This window comes from Giraffa tippelskirchi, chromosome 7, assembly GCF_054371585.1.
Source record: "Giraffa tippelskirchi isolate mGirTip1 chromosome 7, T2T-mGirTip1v1.2.pri, whole genome shotgun sequence".
Taxonomy (NCBI): Eukaryota; Metazoa; Chordata; class Mammalia; order Artiodactyla; family Giraffidae; genus Giraffa; species Giraffa tippelskirchi.
This window is the reverse complement of record NC_137281.1, coordinates 1,761,974-1,777,849: the sequence shown is the minus strand read 5'-3', so window position 1 is coordinate 1,777,849 and position 15,876 is coordinate 1,761,974. Positions and strand designations below refer to the sequence as shown.

The following is a 15,876-nucleotide window of genomic DNA, read 5'->3' as shown; positions in this document are numbered from 1 at the left end:
TGAACATGATATTACCCCCGTGGTTCTTGCTCCCGTGCAAATATTTTACTCAGTCATCATATCTTTATACAACTTAAAAAAAAACTTTTTTGTTTTGTATTGAGGTATAGCCAGTTAACAATGTTGTGATAGTTTCAGGTAAACAGTGAAGGGACTCAGCCATATGTATATATTTATCCATTCTCCCCCAAATTCCCCTCCCATCCAGGCTGCCATGTAACACTGAGCAAAATTTCCTGGGCTATACAGTAGGACTTTGGTGGTTATCCGTATGTTTATCCATAAGAACAAACCATAAATTTGTTCTCTAAGTCTGAGAGCCTTTCTGTGTTGTAACTTCATTTATATCATTTCATTTTAGTTTCCACATGTGAGGGATGCCATATGATATTTCTCCTTCTCTGTCTGATTTACTTCACTCGGTATCACAACCTCTAGGTCCATCCATGTTGCTGCAAATGGCATTATTTCATTCTTTTTCATGGCTAATATTCTACTGTACTGTGTACAAATGTTATTGTATGTGTATATTTTACACTTTACATAATTTATTATGTTGTCTATTTAAAATTAGTATCCCTAAGATCTAATAAGAGTACATCATGAGAAATGCCAGGCTGGATGAAGTACAAGCTGGAATCAAGATTTCTGGGAGAAATATCAATAACCTCAGATATGCAGATGACACCACCCTTATGGCAGAATGTGAAGAAGAACTAAAGAGCCTCTTGATGAAAGTGAAAGAGGAGAGTGAAAAAGTTGGCTTAAAGCTCAACATTCAGAAAACAAAGATCATGGCATCTGGTCCCATCACTTCATGGCAAATAGATGGGGAAACAGTGGCAGACTTTATTTTTTGGGGCTCCAAAATCACTGCAGATGGTGACTGCAGCCATGAAATAAAAAGACGCTTACTCCTTGGAATAAAAGTTATAACCAACCTAGACAGCATATTAAAAAGCAGAGACATTACTTTGCCAACAAAGGTCCATGTAGTCAAGGCTATGGTTTTTCCAGTGGTCATGTATGGATGTGAGAGTTGGACGATGAAGAAAGCTGAGCGCAGAAGAATTGATGCTTTTGAACTGTGGTATTGGAGAAGACTCTTGAGAGTCCCTTGGACCACAAGGAGGTCCAACCAGTCCATCCTAAAGGAAATCAGTCCTGGGTGTCCATTGGAAGGACTGATGTTGAAGCTGAAACTCCAATCCTTTGGCCACCTGATGCAAAGAGCTGACTCATTTGAAAAGACCTTGATGCTGGGAAAGATTGAGGGCAGGAGGAGAAGGGGATGACAGAGGATGAGATGGTTGGATGGCATCACCAACTCAATGGACTTGAGTTTGAGTAAACTCTGGGAATTGGTGATGGACAGGGAGGCCTGATGTGCTGTAGTCCATGGGGTCGCAAAGAGTCGGACATGACTGAGCAACTGAACTGAACTGAAGATCTAAGAAATGCCCAAATCCATAGAAAAGCTGAATGTTCAAGTGAATTGTATAACACATCCCCCTCAGTCTAGTTCAGGACTCCTGAACCTCAGAGCGTTGTTCACTGGGGCCTGGATGACTGGGGGGCCGGCCTGGGCATCGCAGGCTCTCGGAAACAGCGTCTTCCGCCTCTACCCACTAATCCCCTGTCCTCAAACTGTGATAAAATGCTGCCAGCCACCCTCCGGGGACAGAGAACCACTCCCAGCTGAGAATCAGTGGCCAGAGCGATGTGAAGAATGTGTTTTTGAACAGTGTGATCTTCTAGTGCATCTCTTTGAACGTTTATGAGTCCGGGCACATACGCAAACACGCACCACATCTGAAGGGCCGTGAGCCTAGGGATCGAGAATGTGGAGCGGCCGATAAACATCACCCTGACCTCCGGGGAGGAGATGGAGGCACAGGAGATGGAATTCAATCATGTGGCAAATGATTCAATCAACCAAGCCTGAATAATGGAACACTAACAAAGACCCGGGACCCCCATAATGGAACACTAACAAAGACCCGAGACCCCCATAATGAAACACTAACAAAGACCCGAGACCCCCATAATGGAACACTAACAAAGACCCGAGACCCCCATAATGAAACACTAACAAAGACCCGGGACCCTCAGTGCTTGAATGAGCCTCCCTGCAGACGCTCCTGGATATGCAGGAAGGAGGCGCCCCGGGGACCCCGGAGCTCCGTGCATCTCTGCACTGGAGCATCACAGCAACGTCCCTGGGGGTCCCGGGATGGGGCCTCCCCATTCCCAGGGCAGGGGGCCCAGGTTCCATCCCTGGTCAGGGAACCAGATCCCACATGCTGCCACTGAGAGTTTGCCTGCTGCCACTTAGACCGGGCACAACCAAACGAATAAAAATAGCTATTAATGTATATATTCACATATATAATATTACATTGTGAGCATGGCACTTTTCTCAATTCTGTGAGCCCCTCTAGTGAATAACAGAACTCGAGGGAATTGAGGAATCCCGAATTTGTAGCCAATTGATCAGAAGTGTGGGCAGCCTGGGAACCCACAGAAAACTTGTCTGGTGTCTAAAGAGAGGGCAGTCTTGTGCGCCCCCCCCAAACAAATTAGGTATATAGACCCCAAATTCTGTGAAAGAAACTGGGCCAAGACAGGTGAATGAGAGCAAAGTCAACAAAGACTTATTAGCATGTGTTTTGTCTAGTGTGAGACACGAGGAAGCACCCAGAGATGAGAGACTCAAAGAGGGGTCAGAATTTGCAGTCTATGTACCTAGCTTATGAGCTTCCCTGGTAGCTGAGACATTGAAGAATCTCTCCCCCTGGCTGGGGAGGCTGGGGACTGTTGTACAGGTCGTGCTGTGGATCACTTTCAGGTGTACAGCGAAGGGACTCAGTCATAAAGATACATGAATCCGTTCTCAGAAAGGCCATTTTGATACCTGGCAAAAAGGTGGCAAACATGAGTTCATTTTTCCCTCACTCGGACACACTAAACACAGATTCCCAGGAGGCTGGTGAAAGGACTCACTTCTGGGACTCCCCAGGGAGAGGAGACGGCAGGTCTGGCAGGATGGAGACCTTCGAGCACGTGACCCCAGGCGCTCATCTCCCCCTCACGCCTCATTACTCCCGAAAGCAGAGCGACATCATTTCCAAACGCCCTCGAGGATTTCCCCAGTCGTGACTTCACATTCATCTCAGGAGGCTGTGCCTCTGGGTGACTTTAAACCCTGAACTGAGTACCGCTGTGAACCGGATGGCATTTCTGAAGCCAGAAGTCCATGTTTATTATTTTAAAAATACACACTTGGCAGCTGACGCCTGATGTAGGTTTTGCACCCCCTCTGCGCCCCCCACCACCCTCTTTTCTGCCCCTCAGGGGGTTCAGCTCAAGGATTCAGGGTCCCGCTGTGGGTGACTGCACCTGGAAAATCTCCAGCAGGAGTTAGAAACCAGCTCAGTTCCTTCACCTTCAGTCCCTTTCCTGCCCCCTCCCGGCTTGGGAACAGAAACAGCGGGCACTGCGCCCACCCCCGCTGCGACCCCCCGGGGACGTGAGAGCCGCCTCTGCTTCTTTTATATCTATTTGCAAAAGTGAAAACTTCTTCCTGAGTCCGTGTCATTCAGGCTTCGCCTGTGGCACGGGGCTCAAGACTCTGCTGGCTAATGCAGGAGACGCGGGCTTGGTCCCCGGGTGGGGAAGGTCCCCCGGAGGAGGGCATGGCCACCCGCTCCAGTATGCCTGCCTGGAGGAGCCCCTGGGCAGAGGAGCCTGGGGGGCTGCAGTCCACGGGGTCGCACAGAGTGGCACACGACTGAGCGACTACACGACAATTGTATTGTTCTTAGGGGATGAGGGGCGGAAGACCTCGTCCACCACCCGCTGCGCGGGGTCTCCGAGTCCCTGCTGTGGCCCCGGCCCTGAAGCCCGCGCTGCCCGCTGGCCGGGAAAGCACAGCCGCGAGGGCCCCTCCGCGCCGGCCGCCAAGTGCCCGGCCCCGCCTCCCGCCGCTAGGTGGCAGCAGGCCTCCGCGGGAGCCCAGGCGGCCGGCGCGCCAGACCGGCCCAGAGACGCGGGCCTTCCTGGGCGCCCGCCCAGCCGGCCGGCCCCTCCCAGGCTGCCGGGCCGCGCCCCCTCGAGACCACCCCGCACCCGCAGACCCGCTCCCAGGGCGCCCCTCGCCTTCGCTCTGCGCCTGCAAGCGCCTCCCCCTGCATCCCCGGTCCCCTCGGCCCCCCAGCCCTGAGCACCGTCCACTACCCTTCAGAGCCGCCACGCGGGACTGCCCCCCGCTGCCCCCAACCCGGCTGTGACTTGGCACGGGTGCCCAGGGGCACGGAGTCGGGGTGGGGTGGGGCTTGGCGCAGTGCTGGACTGGGGCGTCCCGCGTGGGGCGGGGGGTCCTCCAAACGTGCCTGGGAGCCACCAGGGCAAAAGCGCGGAAGGAGCGGCTCACGACCCCCGCACGCCCCCGGTCCACACGGTGCTCAGATCGAGCGGTTAAAACTGCCTGCAACAAGTTTGTTGTCATCAGGGTCGGAGGACTGGAAATTCTGGCCTCACATCCCCTCTGTGAGCCTAGCGTCCCGGCATCACTGTCTCCCTGGCGGGGGGTTCCACCTGGGCCCCCACTCTCGCCCCTCCCCTACCCCACCTGGTTCCCGCCCGGGCCCACGTCTTCCAGGAGACGGGACGTGGGCTTGCCAGGGAAGAACCGTGTTCTACTGCCGAGCTGCGGAGACACAAAGGCCTGGATTCCCGTGGGTGGCGAGGGCCGGGGGCTGGGAATGACCAAATGCACAGTGACCCCCAGGCCCGCGGTGACCACTCTCCCAAACACCCACACACTCACTGCTGCTCACAATGGCCTACTCGCAAAACCCCCAAGATGGGGGCAACTGAGACTCTCTTGGAATGGGCACACGCTTGCCGAAATACACCTCGCCTGGCCTGTGTATTAAGGATGGTCCTTACCCTTAAGGATGGACTCTGGTCAGACCTTAATCAAATGGACTCGCAGCGCAAAAGATGAGAGATGCTGTAGACATTTGGGTAGCTGGCACTTTGGGACTATCATGAATGGACCTGTTATGAACATTCTTTATACATATGCATGTATATATATAAAGTTTATATATACATATATATATATATGATTGGAAACACTGATGGTGAAGCTGAAACTCCAATACTTTGGCCACCTGATGTGAAGAACTGACTCATTTGAAAAGACCCTGATGCTGGAAAAGACTGAAGGTGGGAGGAGAACGGGACGACAGAGGATGAGATGGTTGGAGGGCATCACCAACTGGATGGACGTGACTTTGAGTAAACTCTGGGAGTTGGTGGTGGACAGGGAGGCCTGGCGTGCTGCAATCCATGGGGTCACGAAGAGTCAGACACGACTGAGCGACTGGACTGAACTGAACTGATATATATATGAGTTAACCTATATTTTTGCAGGCAGATTCTTTGCTGTCTGAGACACGAAGGAAGCCTATATACACTGGCAGGCTGCAGTCCATAGAGTCGCAAAGAGCAAACACTACCGAAGCAACAACACATATATATATGAGTTCATTTTTGTTTTTGTTTTATAGAAGTATAGTGGATTTACGATGTTGTATTAGTTTTGGGGGCACAGCAAAGTGATTCGGATAGAAATATGTATGATTTTTCAGATTGGTTTTCATTACAGGATATTAGATAGAGCTCCCTGGGCTATGCAGCAGGACCTTATGTATTTTTGTATAGAGCAGTTTGCATCTGCTAATCCCAAAGGCCTAATTTATCCCTTCCCCAACCCCTTTCCCTTTTGGTAATTTTACGTGTGTTTCCTATGTCTGTGAGTCTGTTTCTGGTTCCTAAGTCCATTTTTATGAGATTCCATCTATATGTTATATTATAAGATATTTGTCTTTCTCTGCCTGACTTCACTCGGTATGATAATCTCTAGGTCTATCCATGTTGCTGCCAATGGCATAATTTCATTCTTTGTGATGGCTTAGTGATACTCCGTTGTGTATATGTACCACATCTTCTTCATCCGTTCGTCTGCTGATGGACCCTGTGGTTTCTTCCATGTCTTGGCTGTTGTAAACAGTGCTGCTCTGAACATAGGGATGCATGGATCTTTTCCAAGTAGAGTTTTCTTCAGATACATGCCTGGGAGTGGGATTGCTGGCTCATATGACAGCTTTATTTTTAGTTTTTAAGGAACCTCCACACTGTTCTCTAGAGTGACGGCACCAGTTTATATTCCCACCAACAGTGTAAGAGGTGTCATGAAACATCTTCGTACACACCCTCTGTTAGCTTAATACGCATTTCTATTGGGAATATACCCAAGAACGGGGTTTTTGGGGTTGGACATGCATATGTGCAGTTCTGCCAGCCAGCAGTTTTCTCTTCTAAAGAGCAGCACCGATTCACACTTCCCTAAGAATGCACGAGAGTTCCAGGGGCTTCACCGCCTCACCCACTCTCATGCTTTTCCTTCAGTTAGTCTGAGGGATACGTGCTTGTACCCCTGGAATCTGGTTTTTGAAAGCAAAACTTTTGAAAGAAATTTCTCAAGATGAATAGATTATAAATATCCGCAAAATTAAAACTTCAAAAGTAGAAGGTAGAGAAAGAGAGAGAGGCTTTTTGTTTTGTTTTAATAAATACACCTTGTTACAACTTGAGATTCTTGTGAAATGCATGTAGTATCTTAAAGAGAAAACTCGCTCTATAGTCTTCTAAATTGTTGAAGTGCTGAAACTCATGGGTGATCATTTTACTTCTCAGAAATGAGTGGGTGCTTTCCTAAGTAACAGAGGGCTGGAAACTGGTGATAATCTTAAAATCAGCCAGCACCAAAGAACTGTCATAAATATCTCATAAGCTGTGACGTCAACAATACCTGCATACAAGGAGGAACTGGAAAAGATGCTGATTGAATCAACAACAGAAAAACCCTGGGGGAAGGGCACTGCAGGGGGAGGAAACAGCCAGTGCAAAGGCCCTGAGTCAGGGTTTCTGTTGCTTGCCACCGAAGGAGTCTGATACAGGGGCTTGTTGTTGTTGTTTAACTGCTAAGTCCTGTTGGCACAGTCTCTGGAGTCAGCCTCCCTGGATTTGAATCCTGGCTTGGCTCCTTATGATCTGTGTGACCTGAAGCAAGCGACAGGAACTCTGTGCCTCTGTTCTCTTATCTCAGAAAGAGACAGAATAACAGAATTGGCCACGTGGTCGTGAGCATTAAGGGGATCAACATGTGTAAAGACACTGGATTGGTGCCTACAGCATGGTCAATACCCAAGAAAACTTCTTCATTCTAATTATCTGCATTAAAAAAAAGAGGGGAGGAGATTCTGGTCCATGGAGGAGAGATACAGAATTGAAGAATCCATTTATTCACTCATGTGTTCATCACAACCTGTGCTGGGGATAAATTAACATAATAGACCTGATCAGAGCTGGACACATTATTCATTCTCCTTTGCTATAATAACAGAAGCTATTAGATGGCACGGGATTGTTCAGCTAAGGATTACAGTTCCCAGCATCCCTTGCAACTAGATGGCATCATGTGACCCGCCCTGGCCAATGAGCGGTGAGGAACAGTGATCTGGGCTTCTTGTAGGAGGCGCCCCCTGAAGGACTGAAGTGCGTCTTGCCCTCTCCTCATCCCCCCACTTGCCCGGAACCAGCATGTGGACTGGGTGTGTGTGTGGGAGGGGGGTGAGCCCTCTCCAGCCACGTGGCACAGAGCACCGAGGTGAAAGGACCCTGGCTGCCCAACTCCACCGAGCGGCGCGCCCCAGCCCTGGGAGTTTCACACACAGACCACAGCCTTGAGAGAGACAGCGAGTCGGGTTTATTGAAGCCGCCACATTGGGGGATTTTTCATCGCCGTAGCCCAGCATGCATGATTCGGGGGCGCGCGGTCAGGAGCGGGCAGCGGAGGGCCCTGGGGGTTTAGGAAGCAGTGACGAAGCTGAGGCAGCACAGGGGACACTCGCACACCTTGACCTCGCGGAACTCCAGCACAGGCAGAGGGACAAAGGTGCAATTCGGGTCCGACTTCGAAGCGTCAGGAACCACCTGGGGCTCGGGCTCGGGCTCGGGCTCGGGCTCGGGCTCGGGCTCGGGCTCGGGCTCGGGCTCGGGCTCAGCGTCATCCGGTTCCACGTAGTAGCTGAAGCAGACGCTCGGCTGGAAGGAAAGAGAACAGAGAAACAAGAGGAGAATGTCAGTGTCACACTAGAGACATTTTGGGGTCATGTTATTCCTTGCAGAGTGTGGGGGGGCATCCCTTGCTTTGCAGAATCTTACGTACCATCAATATTATATCTAAATGTATAGAAGAAAACATGCAAATAGAATATGTGGCAACACTCGGTGAATTTTGATAATCTTTGTACTGTTTTTATAAAATCTTGGATTCGCACATTAATTCCTAATAAGAAAATTTCTTTAAGAGTAGTGCTAGTCGCACTAGTAAGATGTTCTCGCAGGCATCTGACCCAGGGCCTCCCCTGACCCCTCCCCACGGCCCCCCTGGTTCTCACCAGGGTCCCTCCAGGCTCCCTTCTGCCTGTTAAGAAGCCCAGAGACAGAGCAGACGTCTCATTGGCCAAGGGTGAGTCACGTGCCCAGCCCAGGCCCAATCACAGGGAACCTTGGCACCGCCGGCTCTGATTGGTCAGGGGCGTACCTGGAGCTGGTCTGAGGATGGGTGGGATCAGATTCATCCAAAGTGCGTGGAGACAGGTGGTCCCCCCAGAAAAGTCAAGGGGGTTAGTAGGAGAAGGAGGAATGGTACCCAGGTGGACAAGGCCATGCTTGTCTCCGCAGGAGGGACCATTCCCTAATTCATACCTTCATTTAATCAGCCCGAGTGTATACAGTGCAGGACGCTGGTTACAGCTGCTCTAGGCAGAGGGGATATGTCATTGAACAACAGAGGAGGGTCCTCCCCCCACAGAACTACTCTGGTAGGGGAAACAGATGATGAACACATAGATTCAAGGTATGTTCTTAGGTAGCAATAATTATCTGATGAAAATTCAGCATTGGCAGGGGGTTAGAGAGAAATGGTGCAAAAGGGAGCAAGGGAGGCTTCGTGGAGGAGGTGGCATTGGAGCCGAGATTGGAATTTAGGAAACAGAAGGAGGCAGGAAAGAGGGCAACACCACCCAGACGATGGTGGCCATATCCTGGGGGGTGGACAAGCGGCACCCAGCCACCCAAGGGTGGCTGGGCAGAGAGTGTGGTGGAGGTGCCTGACCTGTCACAACCTAGGGGATCTCAGGTCAAAGAGAGGAAACAAGCAGGCTTACTATGGGACAGAACGGCAGGACTTTGAAAGACAGTCTTCCCTTCATTCCTCTGGGCTTCTTCCGAGGTTCTTCATCAGGGTTCTCAGAAAGCAGGGCTGCGTGGGGGGGAGGAAAGAGGCTTGAGACCATCTTGCCTGCTGAGGCTTGAGACACTCAGTATCTCCATCATGAAGCCAGTGACAAAAACTAACACGTGCTGAGTACTTTCCATGTCCAGAGACTCTCATATTTTACATGTATTAGCTTAACTGATTGTTCATAATGACTCTCTGAGATGGATACTATCATTGTCCCGCTTTAGAGATGAGGAAACTGAGGCACAGAGAGGTGAGGACAGCTGCTGCAGGCTGCAGCCTCTGAGCAGAGGAGTGACAGACACACGGACACGAGGTGATGTCAGTGACTTCCATCCTGGGTGTCCTCAGGGCCCCCCACCCCAGGAGGAGCCACAAGGAGACACCTGGGACTGGTCCAGTCTCCAGGGTCAACCCCTCCTCATCACCCTTGCCCTAGACCCTGCCCACTCCCACCGGCCTATACCTTCCACCCCACGTGTGTCTCACCTCCTTTCTCCGGGGGCTTGGTCTGCACCTCCTCGGTCTCCTTGTCCTCGATGGTGCTCAGAGGCAGCATCATGACACGGCAGGCCCTGCCTGCAGACAGGAGAGAGAGCAGTTAGTGCCTGGGCGGTAGAGCCAGGGGGCCCGGGTGTGGACTCAGAGGTTGGGTGGACTCAGACAGTCCATCCCCTCCCCACGTCTCCAGGTCCCCAACATCCAAGGGGACGTGTTGACCATGCCTCCCTCCTGGTTCCATCCAAGGCCCAGAGTGTGATCTGGGGAGAGCGGTTGTCATGGCACCTGGCAAGGAAAAGGGCAGGGCTCGTGGTACCTGGGGCTTCCCCCTCTAAAACTAGAAAACCTGTGACACAGAGTGCTGGGGCCAGGAAGCTGAAGCTCGGCTGACTGGGTATCAAATGGGCCTCAGGAGCCTGGCATACAGCAGGCACTCAGTAAGTGCACTCCTGGAGCATTCCCAGGCCTGTCTTCCAGCTCCTTCCCAGGGCTACCAGGCAGCCTGACCAAGGGGTCCAGACAGGCCCTCCCCTCCCTGTCCTCGGGGCCGTCCAGGTACAGGGGGCATCAGTCCTGCCCTCAGGACTGCAGTGAAGGGGAGGGGCCGGGCCCCAGACCCCCCAGCACAGCCCTGGGGAGGGGCCGGCCCTGCAGAGAGGGTGCTCGGCACAGGCTCAGTGTGGGGTCCTCAGCTCCGCCCCAGCATCACCCTGGGCAGGACTTGGGCCAGTGTGTCTGGGGGTGAGAACTAGGGGGGATTCCAGCCTGCCAGTCACTAGCTGGGGGAGCTCAAGGATCAAGTTCACCAGATTTAACAACTACATTACAACCAATACACAGAAAACTGAGATGCGAATTTCATATACACAGATCATATTTTACTATAAGAAGTCCCAAACACTGCATGGTAAGTACTTACCTAAAAATAATTTATTTAATATACTAACCTGTTTATGTATATCCCTGGAAATACTTGGGACATACTTATGTCCAAGGGTAATTCTTTATTTGTCTGAAATTCAAAAGTAGGTAACCCTCCTACATTTTAGACTGCAAGGAGATCAAACCAATCAATCCTGAAGGAAGTCAAACCTGAATATTCATCGGAAAGACTGATGTTGAAGCTGAAACTCCAATATTTGGCCACCTGATGCGAACTGATTCATTAGAAAAGACCCTGATGCTGGGAAAACTGAAGGCAGGAGGAGAAGGGGACGACAGAGGATGAGATGGTTGGATGGCATCACCGACGCTAAGGACATAAGTTTGAGCAAGCTCCGGGAGTTGGTGATGGACAGGGAAGCCCCGTGTGCTGCAGTCCATGGGGTCGTTAAGAGTTAGACACGACTGAACGATTCAACTAAACTGAACTGATCCTGCATTTTACCTGGTAAGCTCTGATTCAGGGGTTATTTAACCTCTTGTTATGTCAATTCTCCCTTCCAGAAAAATGAGTAAAATTAATTATTAAACACGAAGCTTACATATGGTTAAATTCACGCACATTCAGAATACATTATCTGGAACAGAGTCAATACCTCTGCCTTCTTTAAACCTTCTTTAAATATTTTAAAGAAACATAAGATTCAATCAGAGACCCTCACATATAATCCTGCAAAGAAAAGATGCATCAGTTTGGGGGAACACCCGCCCAGATACCCGCAAACTACTGTTAGAAACCCACATTTTCAGATGCAGACTGCGGAAAGCAGGGCATAAAGACAAACACACCTGCAGACACATTCCAGGGAAATTTAGAGACCCCCACTCAGGTGGGCAGGCTTCTCAGTACTGAGCACACTCCTCACAGGCAGTCCTGATCTCACACACACACACACACACACACACACACACACACACACCCTCCAGACAGGCGCAAAGGCAGACCCGCAGACTGAAATGACCCCTCACCCTCTCCAGTACAGCTTCCCTCTGGCGGACACCCAGGCCCACCCTCAGCCTCGCCCCGGCCCCTCCCCCAGGGGCTGCCCCTCAAAACCGCGCGCCCCAAACGTGCTCCCAGCCCCCACCCGCAGCCACGCAGGCGCACAGAACCACCGGAGGCGCAAAAGCTGTTTCCCACGCGCCCTTCCCATCAGCGAACTTCTCGAGCGTCCTCCGTGAACCCCCAAACACATCCATAGGGCCTCCTGCCTCCTTCAAACTGCCTTCTGGACTCCCCACAAAGTCGTCATCCTCTGTCTCATTCCGCACTCGCTAGCTGAACCCTGACACTCAGCTGGCTTCCCAGGTGGAGAGCCGCCCCCGAACCTCCGCCTCCCCCATCAAACCGCAGAATCCCCGCGTCCGCCCCTCCCGCCCCCCAAACCTGGGGACCAGGACCCGGGGCCCCCTCCGCCTGTCCTGGAGGGGGTCCCCACCATCCCCGTCTCCGGACACCCCACTCTGGGGGGGGACCCACTCCTCTGTCCCCTCCAGGATTCGCTCCTTCCAGTGGCCCCAGAAATCCTGGGGCCCGGAGTCCCCGCGCGGCTCGGAAGGGTCCGAGGCCGCCCGCCGCCCGCGTGGAGCCCCCACGGCGCGCGCCCCCGCCCTCCCCGCGGAGACCCCCCTCCGCCCTCCCGCCGCCCCCCGCCCAGCGCTGAGCCAACCTTGATGGCCGGACTCTTCGGAGCTGCGGCCGCGCAAATGACCTCTCGACACAGGCTCGGTCTCAGGGTCTGGGCTGGAGCGGGCCGTCTTGCTCACCGCTTGTCCTGAGGGCCCGGGCAGGGCTGGCTCCGAAGAAGTCCAGGGGACCTGCTGGTAAACCCGCAGGAATGAACAGCGCTGAGCGGCTCAGTGATAGGCACAATCTTGCACCTCCAACGTTGGTCCCCCAAACACAAGCAGGTGGTTAACAGTGTGCGTGACGCCAGCACGGGCGTGTTCGATTCACTTTTATTATTGGGGGGAGGGTCCCGGGCCTCCTCCGCCTCACTGCTTAGAGAAACTGATATAGACGGTGGCCTTGGGCGGGTTTTAGGTGGAGGAGACTCAGTAGTGCAGGTAATAGGGGTAAGGAGTGGTTCTTAAACTTGTTACTTAGATAAGAAGAAACACACACCCCACAGGTAGAAACACATGGATGTAGCACGTGTGCTGGACCCAAACTGCAAGGATCTTTCACCCTGTGCATCAGAGTCCCAGTAGTTCAAGAGTTTCCCTCCTTTTTCTAAGCATTCTCACACCTTCACCTGAACTGATGTCAGCCTGCATCTATTGGAAGCATCATCATTCACCGCTGTCGTTGAAAGTGTCATGGCAAATTGTGTAGCCTTTCTTGATCATCCAGTCTGTGTCTCAGCTACTGGATTTTACAAGAAAACAGCCCAGACTCTACCTAAGGTTGGGGGTGGATGTGCCGAGAAGCCCTTATTCACACAAACAAATTGTGGGCTGAATGACTGTAGTCTGCCCACCTTTGACCTAGGGAAATTTTTGTGCTAGCTCCTGTGGGAAAGACAAGGGTGTTGGTAGGAGGAATGGTACCCAGGTGGACAAGGCCACACCTGCCTTCGCAGGAGGGACTGTTCCCTGACTTATTCCTTCATTTAATCAGCCCGAGCGTATGCGTGCCTGGCGCTGGTTACATCTGCGCTAGGCAGAGGGGATATGTCATTGAACAACAAAAGAGGCTCTTGACCCCACAAAACTACTCTAGTAGGGGAGAGAGATGGTTAAAAAATAGCTCCAAGGTATGCTGTCAATAATTACTCTGAAGCAAAGTCAGGAAGGCAAGGGGCTGGAGAGAAACGGGGTGAAAGGGAGCAAGCAAAGCCTCATGGAGGAGACGACATAGGAGCAGAAGCTGGAATTAGCAAGGAGGAGGCAGGAAGGAGGGCAGCAGCCTCAAGGAAAACCGTCCCCTTCGTAGGATGGGGCCACATCCGGGACGAGGCAGGGGCAAGGGGCACCCGGGCGCCCAAGGGTCTCTGGTGGGCAGAGAGGGTGGCCAATCCATGTGATCACTCAGCCCAGGGGCCTCCCGTGAAAAGGGAAGAAGCAAGCAGGCTTACCACGGGGCAGAACGGCAGGACCCTGAAGGACACCGATCCCTTCATTCTCTTGGACTTCTTCGGCAGAAAATCAGCCTTCTCAGAACGCAAGCCTGAGGGAGGCTTCTGAGAAAGGAAGCCTGAGGGAGGAGGAAAGAGGCATGAGACCGTCTGACCCTCTGCAGCTTGAGAAGCTCGGTAGTAAACAGTCTTCATCACGAAACCAGTAACAGGAGCTAATACGTGTGGAGTATGTTCCAGACCTGCTATTAAGTATTGTTCACATATTCGTTTATGTGGTCCTTCATAATAACCCTCTGAGAAGGGTATTAGCAGCAACCCACTTTAGAGATGAGCGAACCGAGACACAGAGAGGTTGGGACACTTGTTGGAGGTCGCCCCGGAGTGAGTGAGACCTGCATTCACTTGTATCCCAAAGGCCCACAAGGGACAGACAGGCAGTGTGGGTGAGGGGAGGGGCTGGGGTAAGAAAGCAGGGGTGTCCAGGCCACAAAAAGGGCCCAAACGGGCTCAGCTCCCAGGAGCTCCCTGCAGGCTCTGAGCGGGGCAGTGACAGGACCCGCTGCATCCTGGGTGTCCCTGCCCGGGAAGAGCCAGTGGAGACATTTGGGGTCAGGGCCAATCTTCAGGGTCATCCCGTCCCCATCGCCTGTGCCCTGGAGGCGCTCCCCACTCCCGCCTGCCCACAGTTTTCCGGGTCTCACCTCCTTTCTTCGGTGGCCTGGTCTGCACCTCCTCGGTCTCCCGGGCCTCGATGGTGCTCAGAGGCAGCATGGTGACTCCACAGGTGTTCCCTGCGGACAGGAGAGAGAGCAGTCAGTGCCTGGGTGGCGGAGCCAGGGGGCCCGGGTGTGGCTCTCAGAGGTCGGGTGGACTCAGACAGCTCCATCCCCTCCCCACGTCTCCAGGTCCGCAACATCCAAGGGGACCTGCTGACAATGCCACCCCCATAGAGTTGCTTCCAACGTCCAGTATGTGATTCAGGGAGTGTGTGGCATGGTGTCTGGCAAGGGAAAGGGCAGGGTCCGTGCGTTTATGATCCTTTAAGAAACACAAGAAATATGACGCAAAGTGCCAGCACCCTGGATGCGCAGCTCAGTAAACTAATACAGAAAGGGCCTCCGGAGCCTGGCATACAGCAGGCACTCAGTAAGTGCACCTCAAGGTCAGCATTACCATCACCATATTTCAGCTCCGTCCCAGGGCTACCAGGCAGCTGGACCGAGGGGTTCAGACAGACCCTCCCCTCCCTGTCCTCGGGGCCGTCCAGGTACAGGGGGCATCAGTCCTGCCCTCAGGACTGCAGTGAAGGGGAGGGGCCGGGCCCCAGACCCCCCAGCACAGCCCTGGGGAGGGGCCGGCCTGCAGGGAGGGTGCTCGTCACAGGCTCAGTGTGGGGTCCTCAGCTCCGCCCCAGCATCACCCTGGGGAGGACTTGGGCCAGCGTGTCTGGGGGTGAGAACTGGAGGGGATGCCAGCCTGCCAGTCACTAGCTGGGGGAGCTCAACGATCAAGTTGGCCACATTCAACAACAGCAACGTTATAATAAATACGCAGTAAATGGAGACTTGAATTTCAGATACACAAATCAATTTTTAGTTTAAGTAGTCTTTAAACACTGCATGGGTCATATCTACATTTAAAAAAAATTATTAAAAATTTATTAAATTATCTTTAAGTATGGGCTCCCAGGAAATATTTGTGACACATTTATACTAAAAGGTAATTCAGTATCTGTCTGAAGTTTGAATTTAAGAAGGCAGCCTGCATTTTACCTGGCAAGCCCTGATTCGGGGTTTTTTAACCTCTTGGGCTGTCAGCCTCCCCTCCATGAAAATGAAGACTATACATGATTAAACATGAGAATTAAATATGCTTAAAAACACACACTCAGCACACAGTATCTGGTAACCTAGAGTCAAACCTCTTCCTCTAAGCCTTTTTTGAAGAAGCATGAGACCCATCGCAGACCCTCACACA

General features: G+C 52.4%; 1 protein-coding gene across 2 annotated transcripts; it reads right to left on the bottom strand.

Moving 5' to 3' along the window:
* Positions 1-7,814: 7,814 nt before the first annotated feature.
* Positions 7,815-14,670, bottom strand: LOC145514465 (uncharacterized). 2 transcript variants are annotated; one of them, XM_081512315.1, is made up of 7 exons: positions 14,601-14,670; positions 13,897-13,988; positions 12,532-12,637; positions 9,866-9,955; positions 9,303-9,397; positions 8,137-8,175; positions 7,939-8,082 (listed from the first exon to the last, which is right to left on the bottom strand). In XM_081512315.1, exons 1-7 carry the CDS (start codon positions 14,668-14,670, stop codon positions 7,939-7,941), a joined length of 636 nt encoding a protein of 211 aa, XP_081368441.1. The 2 variants fall into 2 exon arrangements, with proteins under 2 accessions (XP_081368440.1, XP_081368441.1); XM_081512314.1 differs by having other exon boundaries at positions 7,815-8,175; positions 12,490-12,637.
* Between the last annotated feature and the right edge of the window lie 1,206 nt (positions 14,671-15,876).

What these genes read in the sequence shown, in the direction of transcription:
- LOC145514465 (XM_081512314.1), bottom strand. Translation starts at nt 14,670, where the DNA reads ATGCTGCCTCTGAGCACCATCGAGGCCCGGGAGACCGAGGAGGTGCAG. An exon ending in TCCTGCCGTTCTGCCCCGTG is followed by an intron (nt 12,638 to 13,896) that starts GTAAGCCTGCTT and finishes GTTTACCAGCAG; the next exon opens with GTCCCCTGGACTTCTTCGGA. An exon ending in CGAAGAGTCCGGCCATCAAG is followed by an intron (nt 9,956 to 12,489) that starts GTTGGCTCAGCG and finishes TCCTGTCTGCAG; the next exon opens with GCAGGGCCTGCCGTGTCATG.